The sequence below is a fragment of the Gymnoscopelus braueri genome (assembly GCF_963280865.1).
Source record: "Gymnoscopelus braueri genome assembly, chromosome: 8".
NCBI classification, from domain to species: Eukaryota; Metazoa; Chordata; class Actinopteri; order Myctophiformes; family Myctophidae; genus Gymnoscopelus; species Gymnoscopelus braueri.
This window is the reverse complement of record NC_137609.1, coordinates 12,361,938-12,372,640: the sequence shown is the minus strand read 5'-3', so window position 1 is coordinate 12,372,640 and position 10,703 is coordinate 12,361,938. Positions and strand designations below refer to the sequence as shown.

Here is a 10,703-nt window from a genome sequence, read left to right as displayed (position 1 = left end):
GCCGACGTATACTGTGTCATTGTGTCACTGTGGTGTGGCACGCCAAAAATAGAGGATCTACAAGCTCACCACACGTCACGGAATGTGACGTGTGCGGTGACTCTGGTGAGCTTGTAGATCTACTATTTTTGGCATGCTACAACAGAGCATAAATTAAGCATGACAACGACACAGCCTGGCTCCAGCTGTACCTGGACTGGAATGCGTCGCCCTTCTGCTGCTGCTTCTGCTGCTGCTGCCATTCACTTTTCCTCACCTCTTAACTGTCCAATTAATACGTGTAAGTGGTCTGACTTTCCGAGAAGCAGTTTTCAGATGTCTGACTCAGTGGTTTCATGGGGAGCGGGGGGATGGGGGTATTAGAGGGAGGGTGACGCAGGGGAGCAAATACACACTGAGAGAGATGGACATGTTGCTTACTGGGATAGAGAGAGAGAGAGAGAGAGAGAGAGAGAGAGAGAGAGAGAGAGAGAGAGAGAGAGAGAGAGAGAGAGAGATTTACACATTACTACGAGGTGTCCCATTTCCCTCTTACATCTGGTTTTCATGCTGGAGGCAGGATACAGCCGTGCAGCAATAAAACAACAATGCTTAGCAAAGGAGAGAGAGAGAGGCCAATAGAATGCGAGGAAGGACCTGCAGGTATAGTCGCTTTGAACCACAGATCTGGGGCCAGCTCTCCCTGCCATTTGTTCCTCCGTGGAACTGGAATGGATAGAACAGGCGTACTTCTGATCTCATGTCAGTCAACGTTTGGGACTCCTCTGCCAAATAAAACTGTTGGTCCATTTGAAAAGTGAAAGGTAAAGAGGGACTCAGAGAGGCATAAAAAACAACAGGAAAACAGTGCGAGGTAGGAGACAAATGAGATAGAACATAAAGAGAAGAAGAGGAAGGAAATAAAGAGTGCAGAAAAGAAGAAATGAATGAATGAGGGAGGAATCATTAAAGGTATGGCGTGTGGGTATCGAATAGAACGGAACAGACTTTTTTTCTGGAGAGACAGGGAGAGACAGAGACAGAGACAGACAGACAGACAGACAGACAGACAGACAGACAGACAGACAGACAGACAGACAGACAGACAGACAGACAGACAGACAGACAGACAGACAGACAGACAGACAGACAGACAGACAGACAGACAGACAGACAGACAGACAGACAGACAGACAGACAGACAGACAGACAGACAGACAGACAGACAGACAGACAGACAGAGAGACAGAGAGAGAGAGAGAGAGAGAGAGAGAGGGAGAGTGCTGTGTGGAGCCAGGGGAGCCTGCTGGTGAGGAAATGAACACGTTCACAAACACGTTCCTTGAGGACAGGACCACAGCTGCAAATATACTGGCGCACAGACGGATAGAGTCAGACGGTGCAAAAATGATGTGGATAACCCTGCTTCTTCTGCTTCACCTACCTTTTATCGCCACCATACAGGTATCCATACATACATACAGTATGCATGCAATGTTTATTTACTAGTCTTGTAGCTTGTCACTCAGTCCTCTCTATTCTGCACCGGCTGAGATTGAAAAGCTGGGAATAGCACCGACCTACTGTCTGGAAAAAGTGAGCTATTTACTGGCTGACAGACATTTAAAGTATTCTGGTGAGTGTCACCTGATGATTACAGAACTTTCTCTATAAGGATGGAAACCTTCATAAAATGTGTTGCTGACTGGTCATAGTAGCTGAATCCACATAATTCTTGTTATGATGTATGAGAAATGCTCCAGTTGTAGCAGTAAAAGCATAGTTAATAACCATACTGTGATTTTCAAGTACGAAATGTACAGCTTCTGTTTTGCCGGTGCTAGTTAACCTAGTGTTACGGATGTTATGGATTGCTCTGAAAATGTAATTTTGGATGATCACAGTTTACTTGACAATAGATAGTTATATCCTTTTTTTAATTCTAACCACTAAAAATACATTCATTTAAATGTTTAAGACAGGGCAACAGAAATTCAAATAACATGGAAAAACAGTGCCTATACAGTGTTTGAACAGCTGAATGCATTCGGAACCCATTCAGAAAACATCTAAATAACCTTTTGTGATGTCAGGTAAGGTCGTGAGGAAGAAATCCACTCTGGTAAACTCACCCAAGCTCTGTATGAACAAATACACGGATAATATACCATCAATATACATTTCGTTTCACAGTTAACAGAGGCTTCCAGAACATTGCAAATATAGGTGGTTTTGAATGTGAGACACTTACAATGTACATTTATAGGCCAATATTACACCAAGCACCAAGTCACATTATGTTTAATAGCAACTTTCTCCACTAATGATGTCATGATTCTTTATACTCCAACTGCTTTTTCAACAGTTAGGAGAACTTTAAACAATTTTTAATTAATTTCCATATTAGCCATATTATTATATTATATTATTATTTTGAAAAAGGAACTGATTTCTAGGTATGGACTATTAGGTAAATATCTGAAGTTGTCCCTTATTTGTTGCCCTACTTTTTAGACAATAATAAAGATAAGAAGAGAAAAAAATGCATGTTCTGTGAAAAAAAGTACTTGTTACTCCAATATCGAGAATGTATCAGTGAATTTTCATGAAACTTAGTGGGAATTATCAGTACGCTATATTCTGAAGAGAGAAATTTGGGACAAAAAAGTCATTTGAGTTGGGATTGCCTGGTGACTCAGTCAGTTAGTGCACAGACCATGTTCTCCTTGTGAGCTGCGAGGGCCCGAGTTCGAATCCGACTCCTGGTCTTGTCTCGCGTGTCTCTCCTCTATCTGCCCTTGGTTTCCTGTCTCTCTACGATGTCTTATCTAAAGAATAAGGCATTTAAAATAAATGTCAAAATAACAACTAAGAGATGTAGAATAAGAGCTATAAATAATGTTGCTATAATATCAGTGGTTCTCAAACTTTTTCATGTCAAGGACCCCCAAAGTATAAAATAATGGTTAAAGTGGTTAAAATCTAAAATGACAGATGCTTTTCCCGGTCTTAATGGGTTAATTACACCGTGTGGTTACTTAATCACTGCCTCATGCTGGTTCTAACTCTCATACAATCGTTTTTATTAGGACACGGGAGGCCCTACCACTTTCAACCAATCAGAGATACTCAGCGATGACTTCACCGAATCCCATGTGAGAATCCAAAAGCCCCTCGGAGGGGGCAAAGGTCGGGAAGCATGTACGATCCCCTGTGACGTCACCGCCAAACTGCTGAGAGATGAGAAACATTCGCTTTGTGGTAAATTATCGTTTCCATGCTTATATAGCTATTATCACTATCATCATGAGTTCAGCTGATACACTTATCCAGAGTGCACTGTCCAGAAGTCGTGTATGTAAACTAAAATGCTTGTGTTTGTGCATGTGTGTGTGTGTGTGTGTGTGTGTGCAATGACGTGCACGCGCACATGCATTGGCCCTGCAGGCCATCTCCAGCAGTCTTTGCTGGTCTATCTGCGGAGCACCAGGAAGCTGGTCAGAGACGTGATGGAGGAGCAGCAGAGATCCCTGGACTTCCTCACCTCGCAGGTGAAGCGGCCCTCTACATCAGTGGTTCTCAACCTGTGGGTCGGGAGGGGGGGGGGGCCCAGCAGATGACAGTAAAGTGACAGTTTAAGGACTTTTAGGCCTTTTTAATCCTTAAAAAAAGGATACTGCATCTAAAGTTATCCACAAACTATACAATGAAAACTGGTCAAAGATTGACCAAAATGTCAAATAGAAAGAGGCAAGATCAAAATAAATTAGCAGATCTACATGCTCACAACGCCTCACAACGTGAGGCGTTGTGGAGCTTGTAGATCTGCTATTTTCTTTTTCTTTTCTTTTTTCTGCCTTTATTTGATAGTATCCACAAGTTTCCTAGGGCATGGTGGGTGTTGCAGAGGTTCCTGCAAGTTATAAAGGACTGTATACTAATTAATGGGCTGATTCTTCTACTCTACTCTGATCGCCACAAGTGATTGATGGGGGCCGAGATTGGGTGGTTCTTGAGTCCACACGTTGAATATGGGTGGACAGGCCCTGGCTATTTATCTAGTTATAGTTATTGAGTTATTGCTATTGTTCCACAACTGCTGATACGCACCCTATCTGACAATTGTGGTACTTTTATGGGTAGAATATGATGCCATGCGATCGTAGGACGACGTCACGCTGGCGTTGTGTCCATATTCGGGCGTAATACCGTATCGCCGTCGTCATCTTCGTAACAGTGGGCATCACTTCCTGTCGATTTGATCCCTGATACCTGATCAAATCGACAGGAAGTGATGCCCACCATGCCCTAGGAAACGTGTGGATACAGTAGACTGGCAGGAAATGGGGAGAGAGAGATGGGGAGTGACACGCAGAAAATGCCATCGGGATCGGGACTGAACCCGCGACACGCTGTCAAGCTGCATCAGCAGCCTATAGGTGCCCTGACCGCTATGCCAGCCGTCCGGGCCAGAGCTGCTATTTTCACAATATTTATCTTTGGAACCGAGTCAAACTAAATTTAATGCCTCAACTCCTACATTCCAAGTGCTTATCGGGGTCCCCCCCAGTTCAAATATGATTATTTTGGGGGTCCCCAGTTCAAATATGATTATTTTGTGGGTCACGGCCTGAAAAGGTTGAGAACCATTGCTCTACATTTGTTTCACTGGAACGAGTACAGTCTATAAAGGCACAGTTTATGAGTGTGAATTAAAGTTCACATACTAACCACCATAATTTGTTTTATATTCATATTTCCAGGTAACGGAGCTGATGACTAAGGTGCAAACTCTCAGCTCAGAGGTGCAGAGGAGTAACACAGAAATGTACTCCATTAAGCCTGTGCAATCCCACGGTAAGCTACTACTGTACACACACACACACACACACACACACACACACACACACACACACACACACACACACACACACAGACACACACACACACACACACACACACACACACACACACACACACACACACACACACACACACACACACACACACACACACACACACACACACACACAGGGGTGGTAATGGATGAAAACGTGTATGTTGTTCTGCAGGGCGAGACTGCAGTGACATCAAGGACAATCTGATCTCTGTGGTCCCCAAGATCCCCAGTGGTATTTACATTGTCCACCCAGACAATACAGACTTTACCTTTGAGGTAAAACACTCACTCGCTTGCTCGCTCACTCAATCCCACCACCACCACCACTATATACTGTAGACCAAACCACAACAACAAATATTTCCAGGTGGATAACTCTGGAAGTGTTGCATTGGGGCAGTATTATCCCTTAATCTTATTTTTGGAAGAGCAGAACTATTGTTATTATTAACTATACAGTATATTATTTGGTTAAGTAAGACTAGACTAGTAGCTAATGTGCTGGACACGTTATCTTATATCGTATCCATAGACATTCCACCCGGAAATATCGCCCCAACCTGTTGGTTTAGAAACATTCTGATTTGGTCTACTGCAGGTGTTCTGTGAGATGGACTACATGGGCGGTGGATGGACAGTGATGCAAAGGAGGACAGATGGCTTGACTGACTTCAAACGGCCCTGGGCAGACTACGTTGATGGCTTTGGACACCTTCCAGGTAATTCACTACAACTACCTTGCTTGGAACACACACATCTTCTTTGTTTGTTCTGTAACAAGGGTCTCCCAGAAAATTCATTTTCAGGTCAGGATACCAATTTTACGTACAGTACAGCATTGGTTCTCAAAGTGGGGTCCGGGGACCCCCAGGGGTCCTTGAGGGATTTCCAGGGGGTCCCCAGCTAAATGATAGATAGATAGTAACCAAATTGACCCTTATGGGTCTGTAACTCTGAAAGTGTACAAATGGAACCAAATGGACCCGAACGGGTCCATTTGGTTCCATTTGTACACTCTCAGAGTTAAATTAACATAGATTTTACAATATAAATTGGGGTCCCAGAGATAGAAATGCCATTAAATGGGGTGTCCGTAGCCTAATGCATGTCAAACTGGGGGTCCTTGAAATTAAAATGGTTTAAATTCACTGCTAGAGCCATAAAATCTTCTCTTATGGGGGTCCTTGGCATATCTTTTTAAATGAGGGTCCGCGGGCTGATAAGTGTCAATTTGGGGGTCCTTGACGTGAAAGAGTTTGAGAACCACTGCAGTACAGGATACAGGATAGCCTAAACAAGTGAAAATGGAAGTGATGACACAAAGAAGTGAGCAGACAAAATCGGAACTGGAAAATTGAAGCTGATAAATTGGCAACCCGCCTGAAAATGTGCTTCTGGCTAACTCTGGCTCATTTATTGATTATTGTGCACTGTCCCTGGTAGGTAAATAAACAAATAAATAAATACATGTATTTTCTGTTAATTAAAGAGCTGTAGACACAGGGTTATTGAATGTTATTGAAGAAACACAATACTGTCTACACTATAGCAATGATTGATTACTATCAATTTCGTTTTAACCAAAATAATGCCACTCCATTTAACTGGGAGTGTACAAATGTAACCAAATGAGTTACAAATGGATAAATAATGTTTTGTTTTTATTGCGCCATGTAAAGGTCCTAGTTTAGAACATTATGTGTGTTTGTGTGTTTGTTGATGTACTGTACAGTACATGCATGTGCCTATAGGTGCAAGTGTTTATACATGTGTGCAGGAAAGCTTGTGTGCATGTACTGTATGTAGGCTACTATGTACAAACACGCACATTTGTATTTATGTGGGTGGACTGTGTGAGTTTGTGTTCCTATAGGGCATAGCAGTGGTGGCCATTTTGTGGTTCCACTGAAAAAAGGCCATTCATTTTCCCCATAGAGATTTCCAAAAATATTTATACTGTATCAATTATTTTAAGCCTGGAATCAAGCCATCCAGGCCCCTGATGAATCATGACCATAAAACATTTGATTCTGTGAAAAAAAAACACAAAACAAAGGGTATTTATTAAATATAGTATATCATACAATTAAGTATTCAAATTATTTTTTTCACAGAATCAAATGTTTTATGGTCATGATTCATCAGGAGCCAGGATGGCTTGATTCTAGGCTTAAAATAATTGATACATTTATTTTGGGAAATCTGGGAAAAATGAATGGCCTTTTTTTGAGTGGAACCACAAAATGGCCGCCACTGCTATGCCCTATATGCATACGCATACGTGTGTTTGCATACATGTTTGTGTCTGGCTGTGTGTGCACGTACACACGTGTTCATGTTTCATGTGTTGGTGTGTGTGTGTGTGTGTGTGTGTGTAGGAGAACACTGGTTGGGCCTGAGGAAGATCTTTCACATAGTGAACCAGAAGGAGACTCGTTTCCAGCTTCACATCGCTCTGGTCTCACAGGATGACACAACGTCCTATGCTTCATATGATGACTTCAGCCTGGGCAATGACACACAGTTCTACAGTTTACACCTGGGCAGATACGCCGGCAGCGCAGGTACAAATATACACCCCACGACTCATATGTAGTCAAGCATTCATGGAAACAGTATATAGTGCATAGGAGAGTATGCATGCGCACACAAAGAACAAAGTGTGTCAGTTTGTGTGTGTGTGTGAGCATGCATGTTTGTGTACCATCTATGTGCATGTTTGAACATGCACAACCATGGCAGAGTATGTGTCTGTTTATCCCTCCACACACGCATACAGTACAGCAGGGGTCCTCAACAGGCGGACCGCGGTCCATGACCGGACCGCGGGACACCTCTCTGCGGACCCTGGGGAAATTATAATTAAAAAAAAAAAAAAATCCCCCAATAAATTATTTCTAGGCTATTAATCTGTTACGATCGCGATTGACCCTAAAACCGAAATAAAGTAACAAAACGGGGGGAAAAGTACCCGAATCCGCCGAAATCCGCGCGGGAGGGGGGGCACATGTACGAGCGCTGCGTGCGCGTGCATGTGCGGACCCTAGCCTTATTCAAAAACGTATTTGTGGACCTTCAAGATTTGTTGTTGAGTACCCCTGCAGTACAGTATGTGTGTGTATGCGTGCGTGTGTGTGTGTGTGTGTGTGTGTGTGTGTGTGTGTGTGTGTGTGTGTGTGTGTGTGTGTGTGTGTGTGTGTGTGTGTGTGTGTGTGTGTGTGTGTGTGTGTGTGTGTGTGTGTATGCGCTGTGTTTGCGCTGTGTTTGTCTGGGAGTATACAGTATGTGCATCTGTGTGTGTCTGCACATCTGTGTGTGCACCACAAGACACACACAGGGTTCGCCATAGATGAGTGGGTAGAGAGACCATCTGGGAACTGGAAGGTCGCCAGTTCGACCCCCAGCTTCCCCAATTTATGTGTCGAAGTGTCCCTGAGCAATACACTTAACCTCTAACTGTTAGAGGTTCGAGTCTGTTAAGAGTCTAACAGCTCCCCTCCGTCATCAGAGCCATCTTGAGCAGCCATCAGCTAGGTGAAGCTGTAAAAGCCATTTCCCCTTCCCGCAGGCACCAAAAACAAAAGACTCCCTTTCACACATACACCATACATACAGTACTTATGAGCCTGTGTTTCCTTGCAGGCGATGCGTTCCGTGGCTACGAGCAGGAGCAGAACCAGGACACCGCTCCGTTCAGCGCATCAGATGTGGACAACGACGGCTGCGTTCCTTTCTGCTCCATCAACAACCGCACGATGGAGAGCTGCAGTATTCAGCACAACCACACCGGGTGGTGGTTCAACCAGTGTGGACTGGCCAACCTCAACGGCTCTCCACAAGACCCGGAGCAGAGCAGGGGAGAGAACACACACATTCTCTGGGAAACCTGGACACAGAGCGGAGTTCCCCACAGCATCAAATCTGTGACTATGAAGATCAGAAGGATTACCACCAATAATTGATGAGAAATGGAAAGAGAGAGTGTGTGTGTAAGAGACAGAGAGATAGAGAGAGAGTGAAGGACAGGGAGACAGGGAGAAAGAGAGAGAGAAAGGGGCTGGAGGGAGAGCAATAGAGAGTGGTAATGGTACAAATTGCACTGTAGCCTCTTATGCACGACCTGATGTATAATAATAAAAGATAACTGACATTTTGTTCCCAGTGCCTCTCTGATGACTTTCTTTCAGTTGTTCTGATCTTCTTTTAAATTAAGGAGAGAGGGCAGTCTCCTTTACTTATTTTGTCTTTAGACAGACATAAAGCAGAGAAGGAGGTGTTCATTTAATTATGAGTGTAAGTGTACAGATTTTCCCTTACTACTACAAAATGTATACTCAGGAAGTCGATATCTTTGCCAGGAGGGGGTTCTGGACTCTATGTGTTTTTTATTTATTTTATTTCATTACTTTAAGAGGGTTGGACTGTGTGTGTGTGTCTGTTTTTCTCTTGAGCTAATCTCGTAAACGGCTGGAACGTTACATTTCTTGTGCACACTGCTGTCAGTAGGCTAACTTAGTACAAATAACATATCTTTTTCACATGCAGGATATTTTATACTGTTTGAATCCATCTAACTTTTTCCCCCCATGAATATGTTTATTGGAAGTCAGGCACAAAAACAGTGTCATTCACATCGTCATAACTGCACACACAAGCATACACATATAAAAATAGAATGACAACTTCCCATCATCAATATAAGATCACAGATAATCTATCTAAAAGTTATACTGGAAGTCAATGGGGCTTGGTTTGGGCTGAAACCTTGCCCAAATCTGGATTTATACTTCGATGATACGCCATAGACGACTGATGTCACAGGCTGTCCACATCAAGTCTGAGATCCACATTGGAGCCACACTGTTGCTTACACATTTTTGAATCTGAGTTTTGATGCAAAGACCAGCCACATATGACATGGCTACATGTGCATTCTATACGGTTTGATGAGATATTTGATGCAAGTAAAACATGCAATATACTGTAAATATGACAGCTTGACAATCAAGTCAGTGTTCAATAATATCCTCTTATAAACACCACTATGCCAGCATACTGTATAAGTCCACATCTATCAGACATTAAGCCAACACTTCTGATTCAAACTCACCTCCCTCAGATCCATAACGGTCCCTGTATGTGACTAAAGTCCCAAATGAATACTTGCTGACTCCATATAAAAACAAAAAATATCTTTCTGAAAGTGAATATAAGTTATCCTATCCCCCCTCCAGCAGCAGGCCTAATACTACACCCCACTTACTTTGACCAACCCAACATCTGAAAAACTGGACTGGACAAGCCCCTAATGTAAATTCAAACTAGGTCTCTTGCATTGGAGACCAAACACCTACCGCTCATCCAAAGGAGAATCCCCCCTTGAATAAGGAATATGTTTAGGCTTCTTCTTCTTCAGGCAGGACTATACTCTCTGCTCTACAAAGTTCTGCTGGGTGTAAGGCTGGGTCATCACCATACCACTCCTGTGCTGAAGCTGTTTCCCTGTTGCACAATGCCCACAAGCTTTGGGAAAGTGATGCTATGTTTGGAAGGATGGCACCATGTTTTTTAGTTATAGCAAACAGTACACCATCTGCAGCGGCATCCCTGTGGCAATCCCCTTGGCCCAGCAAGGCAGAGAAGTCCCAGACCTCCCCCAGCTGAGAATGTTTCTTACATAACTGCATAAGAGGCAGCTGGCGGATGACCCGAGTGGAACTATCATTGGTCATCTTTAAAAAATGGGTCCTTTAGGGATCAAGTGTTGACGTCAGTCTACCATCCTGTACCAACCTACTCCAGAAGATGGTGCTATAAACATGGT

At 43.3% G+C, this 10,703-nt stretch overlaps 1 protein-coding gene across 1 annotated transcript; it reads left to right on the top strand.

The window, feature by feature from the left end:
* The first annotated feature begins 1,303 nt into the window (after nucleotides 1-1,303).
* Nucleotides 1,304-9,012, top strand: angptl5 (angiopoietin-like 5). The gene is made up of 8 exons (XM_080435187.1): nucleotides 1,304-1,443; nucleotides 3,069-3,240; nucleotides 3,427-3,530; nucleotides 4,743-4,836; nucleotides 5,052-5,155; nucleotides 5,478-5,598; nucleotides 7,258-7,443; nucleotides 8,522-9,012. Exons 1-8 carry the CDS (start codon nucleotides 1,387-1,389, stop codon nucleotides 8,839-8,841), a joined length of 1,158 nt encoding a protein of 385 aa, XP_080291313.1. The 5' UTR covers nucleotides 1,304-1,386; the 3' UTR covers nucleotides 8,842-9,012.
* The last annotated feature ends 1,691 nt before the right edge of the window (nucleotides 9,013-10,703 follow it).